General features: G+C 39.6%; 1 protein-coding gene across 3 annotated transcripts in view; it reads right to left on the reverse strand.

The window, feature by feature from the left end:
• DPP10 (dipeptidyl peptidase like 10) overlaps nt 1-26,066 on the reverse strand; it is a 1,373,984-nt gene that overhangs the window by 654,600 nt on the left and 693,318 nt on the right. The window contains exon 1 of one of the 3 annotated variants that reach the window (XM_082689263.1): nt 717-1,349. The exons of 1 other annotated variant lie outside the window; for it this stretch is intronic. In XM_082689263.1, coding sequence (XP_082545389.1) covers nt 717-788 — 72 coding nt within the window. In that variant the 5' untranslated portion in view covers nt 789-1,349. Of the gene's footprint in view, nt 1-502; nt 618-716; nt 1,350-26,066 lie in introns of those variants that run through there. One more of the 3 variants, XM_082689265.1, reaches the window with a different exon arrangement.

Here is a 26,066-nt window from a genome sequence, read left to right on the forward strand (position 1 = left end):
CAAAAAGGGGATGGCCAGTGTGGAGAGACAGAAAAGGTACAGAAATAACCCTCAGCCAGTACAGGGCACCCCATCTCTGCAGACACAACACATCTGGCCCCAACAAATCACGAAAGCCAGTACCTTGCCAGCTTCCCATAATAATGCCTTTTTATTCCCAAGCTCCGCTCGACTCAGCAGACCACAGACGCAGGGTACACCTCATTCCCTCTTTTAGCGCCCCCCACCTCGCCCCGTCCCAGTCTCCTCAAAAGAAAAAATAAAGGAAAAACTCTGCCGGCCTAAAGGTCATTTTCCTTAGTGGGGTACTTTGGCCAGCGCTCGCTCGTTTCAGCTGCGTGTAGACCGGCTCTAACCCTGCAAGTGGACGCCTCCAGGAGCGCAGTATCTCCTCCAGCGTGCTTTTATTTCAGCCAAGAGGCCCCCACTCTGTGGCCCTGGCTGCCTCTCCCTTCCTCGGTGGCCCGCCCGCCCGGGCTCCCGGGCCACCCCCAGCCTTTACCTCTCTCCCCCCTTCCCCGCGGCTCTCCACCGTACGCATCCTCTCGCCCGGCCCCAGAGCGCGCTCGGATGCTCTAACTTCCTGCGGAGTCCATGGATCAGCGGAGGAGAGCCTGGAACTGGGGCGGAGGGGAGGGTGGGGAGAGGGAGGCGTGGGAAGCACGGACTGGAGCCACCCTTCCCGGGAGGGCCTGGCCGCAGCTGCCAACTCTCACCTGGTCCGCCGGCTGCGCCTGGCTCGCCCTGGCCCCCGGGGTGGGCTGCTGCTCCTGCTTCATGGCTGTCATCGCCGGCGGCCCGCGTTGGCGCTCACTTCCTCGCGGGCACTTCAGACTCAGGGACTGTCACTTGGCAGCGATCGCATGTCACAGGAGCCCGACGCTCTCCGAATTGGCAGAAGGGAAAGCGGCAGCGACGGGGTGGGGGGAGGGGAGCGACAGGGAGGAGAAGAGAGGCACCGAGCAGGCTCCCCCTTGCAAGATCCCTCCTTCGGCTACCGCAGACCCTCGAACTCCCCACTCCCCCCGCCCCCCACCACTCCAAAGCGTAGAGCGCCTCGGAGATCTAACACGACCAAGTGTCAAGTTAGTGGAGCAGAGAGAGGCACCTGACCGCGCTCGCGCGACGTCTCACAGCGCCGGAGGAGCCCGGCTAGCATTCTACCGCAGTCCGCGCCCCCCGCCCGCGCCCGCCTCCGGGGGCTCCCCGCGCCGAGCTCAGTGCGCCAGGTGGAGCAGCCGGGCGCCGCGCTCCAGCATCTCCCGAGCAACCGCAACGCGGGAGAGAGCCCTGTGCGTCGCGAGCTCCTCACACGCGCGGCCAAGGCTGTTGGGCTCTGCTGGCCCCCTCACCCCCCAACCCCCGCCCCCCGCGGGCTCTTGCTAAAACCCGGAGAAGCGGAGCGCGCCCGTGCAAGGCCCTCGGTGGCTCTATCGCTGCCACTGGGCATGCTCCAGCGCTCGGAGAAGATGGGGGTTAGCTGGGGTCTAAGGGCCCACAGCCCCACTGGCGTTGCCAACACTTGCCAGGACCCAAGTGGTAATCCCGGGTTATGGCCCGAGGCTCTGCGTTTCTCGATTTGTGGCAATGGACAGCCTTATCCTTTAGCCTCTAGCCTGGATCCCCCCCCCCCCCAGCTGCTAGTGTAATTCTGAAAGGTAGATTACAAACAATAATAACTAATGATAATATTCTACTACTCCCCCCCCCCCTTTTTTTTCTAGAACACTCAGACAAAAGTTTTCAAATTTTAAATTTCTTCTCCAGCCTTCCCTTGGCTTAACACAAACCTCTCCCCTTCAAAGTTTTCTGAGCACCTACCATGTGTCAAACACACTGTTTGGAGGGATTGCAAGGAAAAGAGATTAAAATACCTAGACAAACTTAACAAACTCCCTGCCAACAAGGAGTGTTCCTGATACTGTGGGTACTGGGGGATAGGAATCAAAGAGTCAATTTAACTCTTGGGAAGGTGAATTCCTGTGGGTAGGTATAACACAAAGTCCACCGGTTTCATCTAGAAACATTATTACTTTTCCCCATTGCTAGAAAGGGCCTACCAAAAGCAGATGGGCAAACAAGCAGTCCCCAGTCTCAGGCACAGGTGTCTGAAGATTGCTTACCAGAGAAAAGGTTGGAGGGAGTTAAATATCCAGATGTTCCTACACTCAGCCCCAGCATTGTGACTATGTTCCAGTGGGAAGGGATTGAGCATATGGTGGCCAGTAGCTTGGAGTATGCTTTTATTGGCCAAGCCTGGCTCCCCCACCCTTGTCTGAATTACTCAGTCCATGAACTATGCACTTCCTAGAGACAGGCTATCTTAGAATATTAGGAGTTGTGCTCCTGCCTATTAGTGAATTCTCACATTTGTCCTAAATATTGTGACAACAGTTCCTTTAAAATAGGTCTAAAAAAAAAATTGATCTCTAGATTTGATTAAATTAGAAAATAAAAATATGAATTTTTTTCTTCAGGAAGGTATGATTTAGGTGATGAAAGCTTATTTTTCAAAAATAAGAGTTCCAGTGGATATTAAGTGACTTCTAACAGTGTGTTGGTCTAACAGAAGTAAGTTGAGAGGAATAACTTCACTGGTTGTAAAAATATAAAGCAAATTTTCAAAATGAAACATGGCGGGGCGGGGGTGGGGGGTGCCTGGGTAGTTCAGTCCTTAAGTGTGGGACTCTTGATTTCAGCTGAAGTCAAGATCTCAGGGTCCAGAGATCAAGCCCTAGCCCATCCAGGCTCAGTAGTACATGTTCTCCTACTGCCCCTCTTTACCCATCCCCCACTGCTCTCTGGCCCACTGGGTGCTTGTGCCTCCCCCCAATAAAATAAATAAATCTTTTAAAAAATGAAACATGGGCATAATAGCTACAGAGTACTTTATCCAGTAAACATGTCAATCTCTATTTTCCCCATCCCTCCCCCCCCCAGGGAGAAAGGGGTCTACATTATTCCAAAAATGCTTCTGTCCTTATATTTTGCTCTTCTGTTTATCATTTTAGTACATTCATCCTTTGGATGTGTTTTCATTTTGGACAACTGATTTGACTTGAAATTTTATGTACAGAGATTTCTGTTGACATAGGACATGCATAGATGAGGGAATTATTCTCAGCCTATTTGATTGAAGTCAACTGTCCAACTTGCATTCTTTCTCAGTATTCTTTTTAAACTCCATTTTGTGGTAACAAAGATGTAAATTGTATGCGTTTCATGTATAATGTATATATGTATCATTTTTTTTAAAAGAAAGTGTTTTTGATTGGAGTCCATCTTTTTGCATGGGTTATTTTGTCTGAGCTGAAAGCATTATTTTATATCTGTTGGGGTCTAAGTTAAGGACATTAATTAAAACTTAACCACATGTAACTTACAACTTAAACACTATTTTTTGAAATGTGGTACACTGGAATTACAATGTAGGATTTTCTACTTCATTTCTTATTGAAGAAAAATGCTAATGTCCAAGAAGAAAAAAATAAGGAATACCTTACATTCCAAGAGAGAATGTCTGCAGCTCAGATGTCTATAACTTCTGATAATAGGTTGTTATTTTTAAAAAAAATTGTAATCAAACATCTGCAAAATAATCAATTTGAGTAGATATAACCCTAGTGCTTTGTGGACAAGAGGACATGTGCCAGCCTACATGTCAGCAAAATGGGCTCCTGCCTTTGCTCCGTCACCTCATGGAGGTATGGGCAAGAATGAAGTCACTTAGCTCTGGCCTCTGCTTCCTTATGAGGTAAAACCAAGCATTTTAGATTAGATGACCAAGAAGATCCGTTTCTTCTCTAAAATTCCATAATTAGATCTTAATTTTGTGAATCAAAAGACTATCATCTGAAATAATAAATTACTTACACATGTTCAGATTTTACTGGGAGTCAGGTGCTTAGAAAAATACAAAAATTCAATAGGTAAGGATTCTTCATGAAGTGACTGACTTAATATCCACCAAACTTCCCCCACACTCTCTAGTTATACATAAATCCAAAGTAACAATTCTTTCCTTGATAATACTTTTAAAATTCAGAAACTTGAGTATCTCCCAACAGTGTATTATTTCTGAAAATTAAAGATTTAAAGAATGTTGTAAAAATTAACAGAATATTTTTTTTAGTACTTTTCTTCATACGTTTGATGAACTAATTCATGGACAACCATTAAACTTAAAATACTGATACAATGGGAAAAGAGGTTTTCCTAGTTTTTATGGAATGGAGTTTCTCATAACTGCAAAAGACCTGGAGAGATTGCCCAGAATTCCCTCTATTTTAGGTTATAAATTTCTTACTTTCGCAACATATTCAGGAAGATTTCTAGGATTTCTAGGATTTAGACTTCATCACTTCCTTCTGAAATTTTTCATTGACTCAAATCCTAGTTTCAGGTTCCCATGCAGATATAACCCACTGTGTGGGATCCTCAACTTACTGACAGGAATTTCCAAAGTCCCTCAAAAATTTTCTTGCACAAAATACTGTGAACATCTACAATGTCTTTCACTGATATTTGATTCTTTTAAAGAGAAATGCCAATTCAGTACATTTCATTTTACCTAGAATTACTGACATGAATAATTGAGGACTGGTGATGAAAGTTAGATAATAATTAAATTTATTCAAGATAATCATGAAAAGGTGTAAGCATAAGTGGCAAACAGGATGTTCTAGAAACATTTAAGTCATGCGTGCTATATTCAGTCTTCCATATCAAATAGGAGATCCAGGACCCCCAAATCCCAAATTTACTTTAACAACCGTCAGTAACAAGGCCTAGCTAAACTCTGATATATTAGAGAAAGAGAAAAGCCTCTTGAGAGTCTGAGAGCAGGGTAGCCTTTAGAGATAAATCCTCCAGTTTCAGATAAATCAGATAAGGTAAATAGAACTGTGTAAGCAGCTAGTGCCCTGGAGTCTCTCCTCACCTTTCCCTCTCTCTCTCCCGAGGTAATTCTGCAGTGTCATGTAAAGGCCACCTTGATGGGGATTTCCCTAGAATTAGCCAGTCCTCTATTGAGTGTCCTTAATGAGCACAGCATCAGGAAGACAGAGTTCATGAGCTGTGCCTTCAGAGACTTGGCCTGAAATGTGTCCAATTAGCTTTTCTCAGATCAAAAAATAGCTTTAGTTCACATCTTCTGCTATCATTTGCTTTCGATTGATCAATCACCTCTACTCACCTCAACCGGCTTCTTGAATTTCCCAAAGTGCACATCATGTCATTGGGCAGAAAACCAGTATGTTGAGCAATCCTCAGAAACAAGCTGTATTTTAGAAGCTCTAACTAGTAAACTATCTCAAAAAATTATTTTAGGAAGAACAAATAAAAAAGGAAGAAAAAGAAGGAAAGGCACTGCATAGTTAAGTGATAACTGGGTACACTACTCATACTGTTCAGACATTCTCGTGGCATTAATTTAACTAAACTTTTTGTGAGTCTCTAGGACAGGAAGACTTTCCTGTTGTAAAAATTCATAGCCCAATTATGATCTCTGGTGGAAGCAGACAGAGTTGCACTATCCTGAGAGCCATTCTTGTTGCTCACTGGAGACCTGAAGATATTGACAAACTGCTCACTCACACGGAGACCTGGGGCTATAGTCTGCTTAGTTATTATAGTAACATACCTCCCATCTTCTTTAACCAAACAGCTCTTCTAAGATATATATAATGGTATTAAAGCAGGAAAACAATGCATAGGATTTTTCTGTGTAATGTTTTCGCTTCATATATGTAGCTGCATCAACAGCAAACAACTGGAGAATGTGTGAAATTTAACTGTTGTCCTTGTTTTTACCCACTAGATGCTTGACAAGGGGTCTGTGTTTGATTTTTTTTAAGAGTAATTATTTAATGAATTAGTTATGTTTGTATAGTAAAAAAACAAATTTAAAAAGACCTTTTTTGGCTGATTTAGTAGTCATTTTTTTTGTCTGATTTTCACATTTCTTTAGAAATAAAGTAAGGTTTTCCAAATCAGATTCTGTCTGCAAATGACAGAAACGTTGTCAGATGTGGAAGAGTATTTAGAAACACAGACATAAACATTTTTTCTTTTCAGGTAGTAAGTTGGCCTTTGATGAATAAATTTCCCTGAACTTGGTATTTCCTGTTTTCATGACTAAGACTAAATTTTCTAATGATTCAAAATACCTCTTTATTTTTGTCCTTGGAAAATACATTATTACTGAGATGTCTCTTACACTCAGATTTCATAATAGTTAACTGATTTTTTTCCCTCATGTAATTCCCACAACAGCACAAAGCACATTGCTCATTCAGGGAAATCTTTCATGAATTGAGAAAGAAAATGCTACTCTGAAATCCTGTATAATTTCTGGAGGGAAGGGAAGGGAGAATTTCCATCTTTTGTAAAAATTTCACCATGATCAATTTATTCTTAAGGAATTAGTACTAGATTCAGACTCCCCCATGAACTCTCCTTTTGGAAACAAGAGATAGTCTAGGATAGAGGTGAACCAGCTCCAGAACATCCACTGACATTAAAAGGCCCCTGGTATTTTTTCCACTAATTGACTCTCAAACACTCAGAAGTATTCTTCTACCATCTTAAAAAAAAAAAAAAAAAAAATTGAGGCCAAGTCCTTGGATCCACAGCTAGTCCTTTTACCACACGGAATCATCGGTTTAGATTATATAAATATAGTTTCAGGACATCTTGGGATGTGACCTCTATTGAAATGAGGCACATTAAGATACATCTCTCATTACTGAACACTGTTTAACCTATTAGCCTAGATGGGTTGTTTGCTACCAGTCTAGATCACTTCTTATACTCTTATATTCTTCTATCTCTCATCCACCGATATCATTTTGGGAGAATATCTTACACATCTAAATATTCACTAAAGTCATAATTTCATTCAAATCAGAGAAAGAGGAGAAAGAGATTAAACAGAAGTAGAAGGAGAAAAAGAGAAAAAAAGCCAGGAGAATGCATTCTGAAGCTGTTAGAGATATGAGAGTATATTAAGCCTTTTATATTTTTTACTCATGCTCTCACATGAAGACTAGAAAAACTGTAATTCCTATTGGTTAGATCCTACGTATTGCTCCTGCCATTGGCTATATTCTGTGTATTCATAAAATTTTAGAAAGCATAGTCCAAATTTTAATTTTCTTATTTATCTCTAGGTGATTTATATTTGATGTTTTCCATCAATATCAAGCTTACATTTTCTTGTGATATTTTATCATTTTTTCACTTAATAGTTGATTGTAAGCACCTGTGGAGGTATAGAGAATCTATAACAAATAGCACAGTTTATACAAATCAATGACTATAGAAATGCCCTTTAATTAGTTATTTTACTGAACCAGCAGGGTTTGTATGAATATTTAATCCAACTTATAGGACATCAAATTTGCCCCCAGATGAATGAGAAGCTCTCTTCCATGGTCCACTATTACCCCCTGTGGAGAAGCCGTCCACTCCTTCTTCCATCTTCCCAAATGTGACTGATCTGTTGGAACCCAACTCTGCTCCCATCGCCCCCTAACTCAAGCTCACAGAGATTTTCTTCATTCAGAGTTCTCACAGTATAAAAGTCACCACACAGTTTATGCTGCTTTCTGGACTGGCTTGTGCAGCATCCTAATTATTACAAATAACTTCTCTTTCCTCCCAAACAGTACATTCTTGGGGAGAATGACACTTGGGACTTATGGTCAGTTGGGGTTGTGGGTAAGGGTCTATATCAGTCTTCTTGCTGAAGTAGAGATGTTGGAGGATATGCATGTACTTTAAAAAAAATTCTTCTCCTCACCCCCTGAATATTAAGCTCTGTCAGAAACCTTCATGCACTTGTTTTGTTTTGTTTTCATTTATTGAACGGGGTCACCCAAGGGAAATATTTTTTCTCTCTATTGTCTATTGTTTACCATTATTATGACTTGTATAAATTATATGATCTTGATGCTGGCTATGAGTAAAGGCCCACAACTTATTGCTTGATTGCAAAACATTAAGTAAAAGCCAGATAAATTTGGAATTTTCCACACTAATGAGCAGATACCATTTGTTATAAAATACTAAGCCTCCAATGCTGTGAACTCAAAGGACAAAATGAATCTGGAGATAACAGCTATATTGTCACTGTCACTCCTAATGTATTCTTTTCCCCCTAATGTAAAGATATTATACTCCTTGAGAAAGGAGGAGCTATACTGAGTAAAATATTTAATTGGATTAATGAAGTGTTTAATTAATGTTTTATTATAAATATAGCTTAAGTTTCTATAGTCTGCCTATATAATGCCAAAAATTATTACAAGTTCAATAGAATCTTCCAGGATTATGCCCAATGTTAGTACATAATTATTTTTGCCTTGCATCCTCTACGTACATTTTAAGCAAATTTATTTATCTAATCTACTAGCCTCTGGACCATATTTTAAAAATAGGGTGAGAGGTCATTAGATGGGATACACAATACCAAGAAAGGAAAATATAAAATCTTAGAGAAAAAAAGAAAAAAAAAATTGGACCTTCCACTTAAAGTAATAGAACAACTCAGTACCACATAGTGTGGGGAGGGAAAGAGAGGCCACTCTCACTGAGAAGCTCAGTAGGATCTTAAGAGTATAACCATATTACAGCATAGTAAAGTTGATGTTGGAAATGAGTACTTTAGAGAAAGTAAAATCAGGCTAGGCACACTTTCTTTAAAAGACAGGGTTATTTTGAGAAGATGAACTGCAGTGATGCCAGCATGGGTTTAGGCTAAATCGAGAACTAGGTATCAAAACAAAAAGCACAACATTTACAACAAATCTAGATAGCAAGATATCTCTCCAAATTTCTAAATACCAAAAACCACACAGCTTGAATGTCTATGGTACCTAATAGGACAAAACAAAGGAAAGTTGTGGAACAAATGACCAACTTGATAATCCCAAAACATTAAGAAAACCCCCAAATTGTCAACAGATAGTCACTAGAAAGCACAGTGGATCAATTTAAGAACATCCAATAGAACTAGCAGATTTCTGTGCATTCCCACAGTGAGTAGTAAAAGGGACCCTGTTGGGAGATTTCCCCTTGAGCTCTCACAGTTCTCCGAGTCTTATTACCAAGAAATAGTCTTTTGTTCTAGAATATCATTTGAAGAATATCTGTATAGAAATTATCCTGGAAAGGGGAATAGTGTTTTCCTCTGGAGCAAAATACAAGTTTGTTTAGAGTCCTGCAAGATAAATATCGTTTCCTCTCCATGGCAAGAAATAGGCATGCTTTCTGTTCAGTATAAAAAAGATAATGTCTCCTTCTGAAACCAAGAGAAGGCACACTACTGTCCACTATAAAAGATTTGGGTTTCTTTGGCTTCTTCTATACTGCTACCCTCTGTGCAAGCAGGTGTCTATCTGGTTCTGATCATTCATCTCCATGGGACTTGGGGACAAGAAGAGCTTACAAAAATATGCTGATGTTCATATTATTTGCTGTACCATGGGTAATAAAGTTCTCTGTGTCTGACTCAAGATTCTTAGGTCTTGAAAATGTCCATAAAACTGGATGACTAGTTTGCTTGCAAGTTATATAAAATCTCTGTTCATAATAGACTGATGTCAAAATCTAAGGTGGCTGGAGAAACACAGATCCTATGAACCCTTAAAACTGACATGACAGGGTCACCTGGGTGGGTGGCTCAGTCATTGAGCATCTGCCTTTGCCTGGGATCATGATCCCAGGGTCCTGGGATAGAGCCCCACACAGGGGTCCCTGCTCAGTGGGAACCCTGTTTCTTTCTCTCCCACTCCCACCATTTGTGTTCCCTTTCTCTCTGTGTTTCTGTCAAATAAATTTTTAAAAAATCTTTTAAAAAATAAAATACTAAAACAAACAAACAAAAAAACAAGCAAAAAACTGACATGCCAGGCTTCTTCCCAACATAGAACCCAATACTAGGAAAAACTATTGGAAGTGGAATCAAATTTGAGCAGAACAGAAATAACAGAGATAAAGAGAAAATCCAGCCAAAAGGTAAACAGACCCAGGCAATCTAAGATCATAAGCCATCATGTATTTTCAAGTATTACATAAAAACAAAAAATAAAGATCTCTTTGAAGTTAGAGAAACAATCTGAACTTTTAACTATTTAAAGTTCAGGAAAACTAAATTCACATAAAAATGATCAACAGAAAACTATCATGGTCAAATCCCATGAAAAGTTTCACCTTGGCAACAAAGCTGTTGGAAGAAATAAAAAGGATAATAGCCCTACAGATAAGGGACTTGCAAATTACAGTCCACAGGCCAAACCTAGCCCCTTCCTATCTTTATAAATAAAGTTTTCTTGGAACGTAGTCACACTCACTTATTTGCATATTGCCTAAGACTGTTTTCATGCTACAGTGGCAGTCTTAAGTGTTTGTGACAGAAAACATATGGCCTGCAAAGTATAAAATATTTACTCTCTTGCACCTTACGGGAGGTTTGCCAACTTCTGCTATTGACAAAGAAAGCTTGCCAAAAATGTCATGCTCAAAAATTTTTCAAAACTGGAACATACTATTTCAAAATGAGCTAAAGAACATTTAAAACAAAGTATACAATATAGGAGAGAATAAATTAATCAGAATTAGAAAAATTTAGAAATAAACAGGAGATAGCACTCAAAGAATCAGAAATAAAAGAAATATCATATTAGAAATAGAAACTGATCTAGGAGGTATATCAGAGCAAATAAGCACAACAAATGATTCTCTAAGAGAAACCAAGGTGGGAAGGAAAAACAAACAAACAAACAAACAAACATGTTAACCAAAAGCACGTGAATAAAGACACTCAAGAGAATACAACAAATGTTATAGATGGCAAAGAAGATCCAACATACAGATTAGGGGAGTTCTGAGCGGGACAACAAATCAAAGCAAGGTGGGGTTGGGGTGGGGATAAATACTAAGAAGTTTAATTCAAAAGAATGATCCTGAAATTAAAAAAAAAATAAAATTACTTATTGAAAAATCATATAGTATACCTCAGATCAGCAGAGCACAACCAACACCAAGTAAAATTAAGAGATCTTAAAAAAAAAGAAGAAAAAAAGGAAAGAAAAACAAAAAAATATTTGGGCACTTAGACAAAAGTAACATTTAACTTAAAGAGTAACTAATGTTACATTATCAGACTTTTCTACAGCAACATTTTATCTTCAGGGGAAAAATGAAGTTATACATAGCATAGTCAAAAAAATAAAATGTGGGCCAAGGATTTTATGTATTTATATATGTTTATATTTTTTTAAAGATGTTATTTATTTATTTAAGAGAGAGTGAGAGCAAGCACAAGCAGGGGAAAGGGCAGAAGAGGGAGAGGCAGACTCCCAGCTAAGCAGGGAGCCCTAAGACAAGGGGCTGGATTCTAGGGCCCTGAGATCCTGACTTGAGCAGCAAGTAAATGCGTAACCAACTAAGCCACCCAGAAGCCCTTATATGTTTGTATCTCTTAGATTTAAAATATAATTTTGATGTGGGGAACAGAGGCAGAAGAAAAGTTATTAATTTCCTTACCCCCTGATAAGACTTTGAAACAGAGTGACATTCATCTAGGGACCCAACTACCTCCACTTTAGGCTTTGCTAAGGGCAAAGGGCAATCCTAGCCCAACGGACCCCTATCCCCAACCAGGATCCCGTTAAGTCTACTTTAACAATTCCTTTGGAAACTTCCTTTATCTCTAAACCTTCCAAGATACATGCTGACAATCATTCCCAAGCATATGGCCCACTGATATGCATCTAAAGGGTCTCACACAAAGGTTTTATTACCGGTAATGAATAACATTTTCCCCAACAACAGCTAGCCCCTCAAGGTCCTGGAAACCTTGCTTCCAAAATTCCTTAGAGACTTATGCCATCCCTGACCCCCTCCCAACTTGCAAGTATATAATGGGCCACTCCTCACAGCCTCAGGGCAGCAGATCTTTCTGTCCACCAGTCCTGTCGTTGAGTTTTAATATACCACCATCTTGCCCCAAAGATGTCTCAAGAATTCTTTCTTGGTCATTGGCTGCAGACCTCACCCCACCGAACCTCACTTATATGCTAAAACTTCATCAATTTGAAACTCTTATCTAATTCTTCTTCCCTCCTCTGCCCTTTACAATGGTGAAGTCTGCATCACTATCTGAAACTGCTCTCTACTTCTTTAAATGCCTCCCTTTGCTCCTCCATAGGCATTTCTTCTTGCATATTTAACCACACCTCTTTCTCCAAGCACCTAGATGAACACAGACTAGCAATAATGACCAACCTACTTGCTATCAACTGTCAAATAAAACACAAAGTATCCAATTAATTTTGAATTCCAGATAAATGGACAAATTTTTAGTGTAAGCTGTCCACTGTGGACTTTTGGGGTTATACTTATACTAAAATGTATGTCATTTATTTGAAGTTGAAATTTAACTGGGTGTCCTGTATTTTTATTTGTTAATTCTAGCAACCCTAGTAGCCATGATTATCACTTACACTCAGATTATAGTCCTAAAGGAAACCAGTGCTTCTTGGATAAATGAATCTGTGTCTGGAATGAGAAGTGTACCAGACCGTTTGGAACATTTTGACAAACTAGTATGGAAGTGATCAAATAATACTAGGATAATATTAAAAAGCAACCCTGAAAAAGTTCTATCTCACCAAAGAAAAAATTGAACTTTGATAAGGATAGCAATAATAGTTTCTGGGAATCCATTAGGTATGCTTAAGTTCCAGTTTGTCCCCTCCTGATCATGACTGGGAACCAACTTATTATCAAGAGAACTAGGTAAAGAAGAAAACAGAACACTGATGCCTGCCCTTTTTGGGAACTGCATGATTGAGTAATCAAATTGTAGATGAGAGGATGCATCTCCTTCTAAATAAAATTATTCAAGCAAATGGATAAAAATAATGGATATAATTATTATATTACCATGCATATTACCATTTTGGAAGCTCCAATAAAATAACGAACTAACGCATTAGGCATCAGTGTGTCTCCTGATAAAAGAACAGAACACGACCTACAGTCCTGCCAAACACTTCAAAGCTCTGTGTGACCAAGGGTCCACTCCCATTTGCAGGAAATACAAAGAAGAGAAGAACAGGCACAATTATTAGCTCTACCCTGGGGCAAACTCTGTAAGGCAAGGGGCTCAAGTTCATCAACAGACAAATTTTAAGAAGAGCAAAGAGCTCGGTGGGGGTTGGGGGAAGGGACGACTTCATTAAAATGAAGTTACATATCAACCAGAAAATTGATGACTAAGCCGTAGTGCATCTGGAGACACACTCCAGTGATAAACCATCATGAAATACAAGGAAATGATTACTATAAATATCAGGACAGTGTTTACTTTAGGAGGGAGGGAGGACAGGGCGTATGGAGAGACCTAAGTAGCTAGGAATGTTTTCTTCTTTGACTTGGGTGGTGGCTCAAATGGTATCTGCTTTAAGAATAATTATGTGTGAGTTCCTGTATCTGTGTTTTATTGTTACATAAAAGCTTAAAAAGTGCCTAATAGAGTTCTTGGCTCCCAGTAAACACTCAATAAAGGGTGGCTATTAAAAACTATAAAGATAAGGACTGCATTTAGAACAATTCCTTCCATCTTGTTTTTGTAAAGTGACATAAACCTCCAGCTCTCAAGGTCATGCTCTCTCTCTCCAATGTATGTAGAGCTACAAAATTTCTCCTGCCTTTCCAAAATGTGTTTGTGGCTTCAAAAGTGGAAAGCTAATCTTGTTTATGCAAATACCAAGACAGACAGGAGGTTGTAAGGCGAAATGCACTTATGTTTTGCTGGGGATCTCCTCTGGGATCTTCATTGCAAGACCATTAAGTCACTTGCATCCTGTTAAACACCAAAGCAACTTAGCCTGCACTTGACACCATGGAGAAAACTGTAGATTGTGATCTATTTGTTCAATTCCAAGTTTATGTGGGAAAAGCTATGAGTCTCAGCCCTAACCCACTCTCTCTTATTGACTGCAGAACTACACAGGGTGTGTGATGTACAGAACAACTTGTGCTCTTCTTAGCAGGATTTGTGGCTTCAGGTGGCCATGCCTCTTGCCTTCCCAGACTCAGTGACATGCGTGTTTGAAGTGCTGTAGTCTTTGGTCTGCAGTTGCCTGGCTATAAACAGGTGTACAGTTGCTATTCAAGCTGAGCTTCAATTAGTATAAGAAAGATGCCTTCTCCTCCCTTTCCTCCATGCTTCTTTCTTATGTAGCACCTGCCTTGGCACTATCTCTGCCCACAGTGCCAGATCTTGGCACAGGGGGCTGTGTCTGAAGGTCCAAATGGGGTTCTTCCATCTGCCAAGAAGTGTTAAAATCTGTGAATGTGCACATCCCAGAAAAGATACCCTCTCCAAATGCACATTTTCTCCACCTAAAAACATTTGCAAATTCATTTAGACTCTTCCAAGAAGCCATCCCTGCCCACTCCAGTGAGAAGTGATTTCTTCTGTTTTCCATTTCTGGAGCACTTAATCTCTCTACCATGCATTTGTCACGTACCATTTATTCCCTACATCATCAGCCGTCACACTGGTGTTTTAGCACTCTTTCCACTCTACCACTCTCTCGCGTCTATTCCCATTTTGGAATTTTTCCTATGAATAATAATAATAGTGAAAATAATAATAACTCACATTTATTGACTGCTTAATGTGACTCAGGCACCATCTAATGCTTTTAATGCAACAACTCTACAGAGTAGGTGTTATCTCTACCTCCATTTAAAATCATATAAACCTAGGCTTAAAAGAGGACATTCAAGGTTCCACAGCTATAGTGAGGCATAACAAGATTTGAATGCAGGTGATACTGTTACAAATATCCTTAATAACATCTCGTCTTACCTCAAAACTGGCAAAGAATACCTGTCTATTTAATTCAATCCTTAAAGTTTCATAGAGTGCTTGCTATGTTGATTTTTTGCCTGGAATTACTATGTAATATATTATAAACTTTATAAATCTACGTGTGTGTGTGTATATATATATACACTACATATAGAGATAACTGTATGTACATAGTATATACACATAGCTACCTGATAGAAAGGCAATAAATACACTTAAATAGAGGATTTATAACATTGGAAGTATTTTATATGATCTTTGTCCAATTTATCTAGCACAGAGGGATATATAGTGGTTGTGCAGTAGGATTTTTTTCTGGCTATCATAATTATCTCTATGTTTCCCCATGATCCTTGTAACTATTGGTTACATGCAGTCTTCTTCATTCAGATTTATTATTTAAAAATCTGTATCTAAATGAGAAGAGAAGACCTGTATTTTAAAATCTGTATCCAAAAGCCTACACTAACAATGAGAATCTTTGGCAGAAATTTTCATATACAAGAATGGAAAGCTGTGGAGTAAAATTTATATATTATTCTCTAATAAGAATCCACAGGAAACCACCTATTCACCTACACTTAAGATATTTTTGACTGTTCCCAGAATAAGTTATTTGATGTAAATAACTGTGTTTTGTAAGACAACTGCATGAAAAAAGATGCAAACAAAATATCAACACTTCTATGTGGACTTTGAGTCATCTGAGTGTGATAGTGTCGTGGTTCTCAGTCTTGGGCGCCTCTCAGAATCTCCCACTCCACATCTCCATTGTGAAGATGCAATGGAGTGGGAATTAGGAATCTGAATTTTTGCCAGCATCCTAGTAGATTTTGAAGAGATTGAGGGATCACACTTTGAGACCAAATTTAAAGATACAGTAGTTAAGGGATGAAATTTGGAATCAGAAAAAGCAGAGTCCCCAATTAAACATTTACTTGCAATGTACTTCTCTAAACTCCAGTTTCCGCTTCTCTAAAATGCACAATAACAGTGTTATCTGACTCATAGCCTTGTGAGAAAATAAAGTGATTGGCTTAGTGCCTGGTACATAGGAAGTGATAATTGTTAGCAAGCAGTGGTAGTGATGGTATTACTGGTGTAAAAAAATCTAGGTGTTCTCAGAATCATATATCATGCGGGGATTAAAATTAAAACAGCAAGGAGGTACTACTGCACACTTACTAGAATGGAAAAATCCAAAATACTGACCATCCCAAACACTGGTGAGGATGTGGAACAGGAATGCTCATTCACCACTGGTGGGAATAAAAATCTGTAGAGCCTTTCTGGGACAAAGGTTGACAGTTTCTTAGAAAACCAGATAGACTCTTGGGGGACCTGGGTGGCTCAGTCAGTGAAGTGGTTAAGTGTCTGCCTGCTGCTCAGGTCATGATCCTGGGGTCCTGGGACTGAGGCCCCATGTCAGGCCCCCTACTTAGCAGGCATCCAGGCTCAGCAGGGAGCCTGCTTCTCCCTCCCCTCTGCCTGCCCCTCCCCCTGCTTCTGTGGCCACATTCTAATAAATAACATCTTAAAAACAAAAAACCTAAATATACTCTTACCAAACAATCCAGCAAACACACTCCTTGATATTTACCCAAATGAGCTGAAAACCCATTCATACAAAAAACATGCAGATATTTATGGCAGTGTTACTCATAACTGCCCAAACTTGCAAGCCACCAAGATGTCCTTCCATAAGTGAACGAAAGAATAAACTGTGGTATATCCAGACAATGGAATATTATCCACTGATAAAAAGAAATGAGCTATCCAGACACAAAAAATACATGGAGGACGCTTATGTGTATTGCCAAGTTCAATAAGCCCATTGGAAAAGTCTGCATACTGTATAGGTCCCACTTTGTGACATTCTGGGAAAGGCAACAACTATAGAGACAGTAAAAAGATCAGTGGTCGCAAAGGTTTTGTGGGAGAAGGGAGAGAGGGATGAGTAATGGGGATTTTTAGGGCAGTGAAACTATTCTGTAGAATACTGGGACATGAACATATGTCACGATACATTTGTCAAGACCCACAGTATAAAAAAACAAAGCATAAACTCTGATATAAACTACGGGTGATAGTCAATAATACACAGATATTGACTCATGAGTTGTAACAAGAGTATCATGTTAATGCAAAATAATAATAGCAGGAACTTGTGTGTGAGTTTGTTGGGGGGAATATGGGAACTCCACTTTCTTCTCACTCTGTAAACATAAAACTGCTTTAAAAAATAAAGGCAATTATTACAAAACAAATGAAGACAAAAAAGGTAGGTGTTACTTGCATGGCTAAATATGAAAATGTGATATCAAAGAAAGAACACTGGCTATGAACTCAACGCTCTGGGTGGAAAAAAAAACACACAACTGGATTTTAAAGACAGTACAAAGAAAGGAACCCATCTCATTTATAAATTTTATATTGATTACTATTTGATATAATATGTTGCATTAAGTATGTTATTAAAATTAACTTCATATCTTTCTATTTACTTTTTAAATGTGACTACTAAAATTCTGTAATTATATGTATGGCTCACATTAGACTTCCATTGGTCAGTGCTGATCTGTGAAAAATGCTCAGCATCTTTCTAGCATATAAAAAGGCCTTCTAAAAATTAGATCTCTTAGATACTCATCAGTGTCCTGTCTTGTAATGATCTTTCATTATTTTTCTTTATTACAGTAAAAATTTCTTTTTTATTATCACTCTTTTCCCTTGATGAGTTCTAATAAAAAATTAAGGCCAGTTTAATCCGTTGGACATCACCTCAATATTCCTTTCCCTCTTACAACTGAACTGTCCAGTCACCAACTCTGGACTGAAGTCATCTCCATGGCCCTGACTGGTAACATGCCAGTCTCATCTCCAATCAGCCAGTGCTGCTTGGTCTCTCCAACGTGTGCATCCTTCCTCCCATTCTGGGGCTTCCTGACCAGATAGTCCTGGCTGCCTTTGAGAGACTCTGAACTTTGAATGGTGTTCCAGGAGCTTTCCATCCTTCTCCAAGCAACTGAGTGGCCCAATCAAATGGTTTTATGTTACAAAAAGTTTTACTGCTTAAATGCTGAAAAATAAACCTAGTGACTTGTACCGTCTGCTGTACACAGCCAATTCTGACATAATGCAATGTACAGGATCTCAGCCTAAAGGATATCTATATTTTCTTTTTAAAAATATTTTATTTATTTATTTGAGAGAGAGAGAGAGAACACAAGGTGGGGGGAAGGGGCAGAGACAGCGGGAGAAGCGGACTCCTCACTAAGGAAATAGCCCTATGTGGGGCTCAATCCCAGGATCCTGGAATAATGACCCGAGCTGAAGATAGTTGCTTAAGCAACTAAGCCACCCATGCACCCCGGTATCTGTATTTTCTTCCAGCATTTTGCTTGATACAGTTTGAAGTGGACCTGGAACCAGGCCCTGGAGAAGGGAGGACCATCTCCCTGAAGCTAGAGGGAGATCTGCTAAAGGGATTTATGGACCAGAAGCTGCATCTTGGAGGCTCTCTGCTCTCTAATGGTACTAGGACAGAAAACAGAATGGGATGTGCTAGGACACCCTTGGGTGTCTGAGAAGATTGTTCGAACATAGTCTCATGATGTCAAACAGATTTATGTCAGAAGATCAAAGAAATAACCCAAGCTTCAGAAGACTAAACTCCATTAACATATAGCCATTCTCAGCAGGATCAAGCCTATTGTACTCTACAATGATTTGGCATATTTAAGATCCCAGTGCCTTTTAAACCTTTTGTGCCTTCCCTGGCATTAACTGCGTATCACAGAATTCATAGTCTTGTGGAAATTATTCTGTATCTTGAGTAATGCCCCCATTCACCGAGCAGATCCATTCATTCTCTGTCATCTATTTCATCTATTTTACTAATATTTCAGGTCTGTTGATCAAGTCTGTTCTACTCTGGCATCCTATAATATTTTAAATATCCCCTGAGCCTGGGAAGTACCAATGCTGTTGTTGTTTTAATAATCATAATGAGCCATCACTTCCAGCTGCCTATATATTTTCTTTAGTATCATAACTAATGCCTCAACCTCCAACTTCTAAAAGGAGCTATAGTTTATCCATCCAGTCATGTGCTAGCAAAGGGAAATCCTACCAGTAGAGATGATGAATCCCTCTGCCTATTGTACGTCTACATTATCCAGGGCAATTCCAGTCAACCTCACAGTATCATGCTTGTCCATATCTGTCATGGTATGTCCTCCTAGGACCAGATAACATCCTAAGGCAAGTGTATCTAGAAGGGGGATCTAGAACTCTGTACCTCCAGAAATCTCAAGCCCAATCATAGAGAGGTCAACAATGGACCTTCTCCAGGAGTAGCAAACCACCAAAGAAAACTAGGTCAAAACCCTTGCCCCTTAATAAAAGCTCAAATTCAATTCTAGGATATACCCCTCAAGCCCAGGCAAGAAGTCACCTCTAAGATACCACACCACCACTACCAAAGGCCCCAGGCCCCTCTTATAAAAGATAAACACTGCTCAGAGTAAGGTGGCTTTAAAAGAAGAATGGAAGTAGACCAGGGTCTCTAAAGGAACTCTGGAGCTGGACTCTGGGGTCTGTAGCTTTGTTTCTTCCTTCTGGTGTGGCAGTAAGCACTCCCAGGGAACTACCCCCGCCCTTCCCATAAGTCTTGATAGAGAAAAATTATAGAGCCCTTTCAGAAGAGTGTGAGAACCACATGGATCTGGAGGGGTATCTCATCCCAATTGGTCATCTCTCTCTGGAAGCTTATGGGCCTTGCTCCATCCACTGCTACTTTTTAGTTCATGTTTCAGCAAAACCTCCTCTCTGAGTCACTTAAACTTCTGAGCTGGAATTTCTGAACTTTTTCTGCCTCTGTTTAGACCAGCAGTGTTAGCTTCCATCTGATCCCCATTCCTGGGGCTAAACTCCTGGGTTCAGTGTACCTAAGAACACACATTGCTTGGTTCCCAGGCTTTGACTTTGCCTTTAGAACATTGGGCCCTGGCTAGCAAAAGCTTTTCTTGAATTCCAAAATCCAGACTTGTACCATCCTTACTTGAGCCCCTTTGTGACCATGCTTGATTAACTGATCACTACAGAAGTCAGTGAATGATTTCTGCAAAGCCCAGGATTATAGGCAGCTGATGAATATTAAACAGCAAAAGGAGTACAGCCTTTAAAGCAGAAACACTGTGCTATTATCTGACTCTCCTGACAGAATGGGAAATCCTTGAGAGTAAGAACTGTGCCTTATTTGGCCATGGAGTACATAACTCCTTGCCTATCAAAAGCACTCAATGAATGTTAGATGAATGAATGAATGTAAGAATATACCTGTATGTAAGAATGTAAGAATATACAGGAAAGCATGGACTATCTCCTCATTAAGATTATAAACCTGGATATGTTTCTTTCCAGAATCTATTCTATTAATATGCTGAATGCACTTAAATTACTATTCCCCTATCTTATACCGAAATACTTGGAAGCATCTTTTCAACTTCTTCAGATACAAATGACTGCAGGTAAGGTAAAATGCTAGCATTATCCCATGCTAGTTATGTCACCTAGGTATAATGATTCAATCTTATTTTCCCCACTCCTAAAACAGAACTCAGAGTCTAATCTCAAAAGTATGTTGGAAGGATCAATTAAGACAATATGTAAAAAGCAGCAAACACAGTATCTGGAATACAACATACATCCTGTGAATTTCCCTTTGCCTACCTTCAAACATGTCAAGTTTCTGGGTATTAGTTTGAGAATGCTCCTGAAAGATGCTAGAAAAATTTCTTTCCTGCATTCACACTGGTTCTTTTCATGTTGGGTAAGAGGCTGGAGAATCAGCTAGGGAACATTTCTAAGCCACACATTTTGTAGCCCCTCTGTTCTGATACCACGATTATAACGTGTAGATGGCAGAGTATTTCCAAGTAATTTCAACAGCCTTAACGATGTCACTGGACACCTGTGCCTTTTTGTCCTACTCAACAGTTTTCATTCCTGGCTTAATGTTACAGTCCCTCAGGAAAATTCACAAACTTACAGTATTCTTCTACTTCACACATTCTCCTGCTTTCCAAGATAAATGCTCGCATCTTCTCCTCTGTCCTTGAAGGTCCAACAGGCATCTCAAAATTATCATGCACAAATAGAGACCCCTGATTTATCTCCCTCACATAACCTACCCCATTTCAGTAAATGGCAGCTCCATACTTCTAATTACTTGGATTAGAAAACCCAGAGTCATCAATTACCACTCCTCTCTTCCTGTCTCTCTCTTACAACATAAACTCCACAGTTCGAGGCCTTTGTCGATTTTGTCTCACACACCATATCCAATCTATCAGCAAATTCTGTTGCCTGACCTTCAAAACACATCTGGTATTCCACCACTTCTTACTACTTCTACTGCTAGAAACACCTTTCAAGCTATTAGCATCTTTTGTCTGGATGATTTCAACAGCTTGGTGTCATCCCTTCCTAAACCCTCCCTTCCCTTGAATTTACTCAGAGAAGCCAAAAAGAGCTATTTAAAAAAGAAGCCAGCTCATAGCATTCTTTTACTCAAAGGCCTCTTGTCTTAATGAAAACAAAAGCTAAATTTCTCACAGTTTCCCAAAGGCTCTCATTGATCTGGCTCTTTTGTTGTCACTATCTCTGAGCCATCATTTCCAATCACTGCCCTCCTGCTCATGCCCCTGCAAGCTTTACTGGCCACGTTGTTGATCCTTAATCAGAAGCTCTCTTAGTTTCCCTGCTATTTCCTTAGTCAGGAGCACACTTTTCTCTACAATCCACATAGCTCATTCTTCACTTCCCCCCAAGTCTTTGTCAAATACCACTGTGCCACAAAGCTCTTTCCTGGAGTACTCTGTCTTGAATAGCAGCCCTGTTACTCTCTATCTTCTTTATTCTGGTTCATTATTATTATTTCTTAATGAAACCCATCACCACCTGGAAGATGTTGATTTATTTGCTTTCCTCTCTTCTTCTGGTGTAACAAACTCCACAGTTCAAGGCCTTTGTGGATTTTGTCCACTTGCATACCCTAAGTACCCAGCATGAGGTCTGCCACTTAGGAGGCATTTAATGGATAGGTGTGAATCTTGATCTCAGTGGGACCCAGTGCTCTAAAGCTTAGATTTTCTAGCCTGAAACCACTGGCCAGGGGCAAAGATGTTCATATTCAAGCCAGTTTCATGACCCAGTTCAAGTCTTGATGATGGGTTGATTCATGTGCCATTAACACAAAATGATCAAATTATTTTATTACAAAGTAGTCTCAAGATTTTATTATTTTTACTTCTCAGATCTTTTTTTTTAATTTATTTTTTATTTATTTTCAGCATAACAGTATTCATTATTTTTGCACCACACCCAGTGCTCCATGCAATCCGTGCCCTCTCTAATACCCACCACCTGGTACCCCGACCTCCCACCCCCCACCGCTTCCAACCCCTCAGATTGTTTTTCAGAGTCCATAGTCTCCCATGATTCACCTCCCCTTCCAATTTCAGGCTTTTCTATTAGTGCCCAAGATGTATCACAGAAGTACCTTTTCCTTCTTGCTTTTCACTTCTAGGCTGCTTTGAAACTCAAGCCCCTCTCCTGCCTCACAAAGCTTAATTTACTAAACTTTTGATACTGAGCCCAAACTGTCCATTTTTAAACCAATGTTTCTGGATGATTGTGGTTAGATTTACAACCAGATGCTTACTATATATTTCACTGTCTCAGTAGTATTTACCTGGCCTTTTAAAATGTGAAGCTTTTGTTGGGTGTGTGTGTGTGTGTGTGTGTGTGTGTGTGCATGCATGTGTGTACACAACCAGAGAGAGAGAAAGAGAGAGAGAGAGAGATGGAAAATGTCTTCCCAGAGTTCTTTGATAATTTCCAATAAATAACTTAAAAGCTAAAAACAAAATCTATGAACTTAACCTTTTGTTTTTGTCTCTGACTTCACCTATGAGTTCTATAACAGTGATGTTATTTTCTCACATGATTAAAATTTTGAATACTAAGTCTCCTGATTCCCTTTTCAAAGATAATATACCATAAATTAAATAAGATAGTTATTCTGGTTTTGCATATATTTTTAAGTTCTCTGTTATAATTACTGGAATAGTTGTTATTTTAATTGCTAATATAAAGCCTTTGCAAACATCCTCTTGGAAAATGGAATTTTCTAGAGAGATTATAACTCTCAATCATATCTGTGTGCATCACACATTGCAGTTTGTTTTCCTTTACCATCAAGTGAAATTCATTATTTTTTTTCTTTTACTGCCTGGAAGTCACTGATGATTTTAAAGACATCTTCCCCACATCTAAGCTATAAGAATTTACTGTAGAGTATGAATCAAGGAAATACATGTAAATTAAACATAATGCAACAAAGTCATAGAGCTTAAATCCTCATAAACAGATATTGATTGAGGATCCTGATACCATCTACAAATGCAACTCATATGTGAAAATTAATGATATATAATGCTTCCCAATGCTTTATAAAATTGTCAGTTAAAAAATTAAATCACCTTGGTTTATTTACTGAGGTATTGCCAGTGCTCTAATTAATAAAAAACACATTTGCATTTTATTTTCCCAAATGAAATATATAGCAATCATTCTTACTCCAGGAGTTATTTTCCTAGTGAATAATTATATCTATGTTTGTCTTATCTTTTAAAATAATGTTGAGTGAAAACACTGAGTTAATATAAATTAATGCAAACTGTAAATGTGTTCTAGAAGAAAAAGGAAAAAAAACGGTTCTTATTAAATACATGTGCAACTATTTCAACACAAATGCAAATCAGCCCTAATTTTATTTTCAAAATGCCACTCTTTAACCAATATAATGCACAATCAATTTTAAGTACCAGGCAGGATGCTTTATAACGCTGCTCTAGGGAAGACACACAATTTTTCATTTCATCATCAACACAGTTAAGTTGTATCACCAAATAATCTATAAACCTCTGATTAACCAGATGCTATTTTTCCACCCTCTGTTCCAGATTAAAATGCAGTGATGTATTCAGTAGGGTACTAAAATAAATAAATAAATAAATACCTGATAAAATTTTTTCGTTTCCCTCCACAGAGCCACCCAAGCCCCCCAGGTGGAGGGGAAATGAACACTGGCAAGCCCTTGTGTATGTAACTGTTGGAAAAGTACATTTGAATAAAAAACGTATTTGTTCCAATTTATAAAGTCCATCTCAATGCAGTTTAGTGCACGCTAGTGTTTCACCCCCTACACCATACCGTACCTCTGGTTTTCCTTTCTTAAGCTCTGAAGGTCTCTATCTGTATGCTGGTGACCCACATTTCTCAGGCTAAGTCTGGCGGAGCTACACATAACATGGTGGGAACTACTGGCAGCCTACATCTCATAGTTGAAGAGAACTTGGAGTTAGTTCTTGGTCTAAAAGCACAGTTGCTTATACTGGTTGTATAAGCTCTATCACAACATTTTCTAGATCTTATTTACCTAGCTAGCTCTCTTGTTTCTTAATAGGCCTTTGTTAAAAAGAAAACCACAAGCCGAAAGTGGTGTCAGTTAGACTGAGTCCCCAAACCAGAGCTTGATACCTAGCTTAACTGCAATTTCAACCTCTACCAGAAATTAGGAGTTTCTGGATCCACACAAAGAAGTCTGCCAGAGCGGCCCCTCTCCATCCCCACAAAGAAAGATGAGGTCCTCTGCAAGATCAGACTCTCTGCTCTTCCCCTAAGGCAAAGATACTGTGCCTGAAATAATCCTTCCCTTTGTTAATAACTTTCTTGCCCCACCCGCCTTCCACAAAAACTTTCCATTTGGTACATCTCCTTGGGAACCTCTTCTGCTTGCTATTTGGGATGCTGCGCAATTCACGAACTGTTTAATAAAGCCCATTACATCTTTTACATTTATTCAGTTGATTTCTTGTTATTTAACATCCTCCTGGTTGGAGATCTGTCAACCTCTTAACCATTCTTCCAACCAGGGAAAATTTTCTCCCTCCCTTAGCTCTTACTTCCACCTCATTGTGAATGGACTTCTCTCTCTAAACCACAGAGCTAGTCTGGGTCTTCTAAACTGGAGTCCAACTTCCTTAATGCATGGCCCACCTGTTAGACATTCTTTGGTATTGAGCTTGGATGCCTTCCACACCTGGCCTGGCCAAACACACTGGACCTAGTGATGTGGACCACTCATTTCCTTTTCCGTGTTGATAGCCTTTGCATCCTGGGTCAGTCCTGCCTCATCCTGCACTTTCTCACTAGCCTGTTTGCTAAGGGGCTAGTCTGCCTTGAGGCCACACCCTTTGCTGTGCTGATACACTGGTTTTCTGCCAGATGGCTCAGTCAGATAGATGTGCTAGAGCAAATCAAATCATTGGCCAGGGCTGGCATTCTTTTGTTGCACTCCCTAAAGCTCTATTTATTGTATTAGTTGTAAATCTATCACTCCCTATCAGAAAATGGAAAGCAAATAGATGCCCTTCACATACGAAGGTGAGACTGGATATGCCCTTTGAGTTTATTTTCCATTAGCACAGACGACCTCCTCTTCCCACCCACTCCTCTCGCCTCCCCCACCAACACCTGTGCATGGTTTGCATGCTAACTGCTGGGGCATTGCCTTGTTCAGAAAGAGTGAAATCACCTGGACCACATAAGGGAGTAGCCGCCACCTGCACCTAATGTTAAAAACACTGCATTAACTGAATCTCGGACTGAAATGGAATAACACCTACTTTATCCCACATCATTGGTAAGGGAAATGTTCTCTTTAAGTGAAAATATTTTAAAATCTATTTTGGATGGACAGTTTTCTAAAATTACTACATTGCTCTCTGCTTTCTTACCCTGGGGATTTTAAATATGATGACTTTGGTCAACATTTGGAACATCAATTTCTGTGCTATGCCCCCAAAGATTATTAGCGGAGGTGTAATTGTTGGCTCCTAAAATAGGTGTCCTCACACTGCTTGGCTCTGTAAATCTCTATGTCTGCTTTAGGGTTGTTCTGTCTATCTCTTTGCAGTTTTTGCCTTTACCAATTGCTAGCAGCATTTCCCCCTTTTAATCTGTTTTGACCTGCGAAAGGAGATAGCCATGTCTGGTAGAATAGGTCGTAACATAAAAATATATTGGTTCTGACCGAGCGCCTGAGGATATC

The sequence above is a fragment of the Mustela nivalis genome, assembly GCF_964662115.1.
Source record: "Mustela nivalis genome assembly, chromosome: 11".
In the NCBI taxonomy this organism is placed as follows: domain Eukaryota; kingdom Metazoa; phylum Chordata; class Mammalia; order Carnivora; family Mustelidae; genus Mustela; species Mustela nivalis.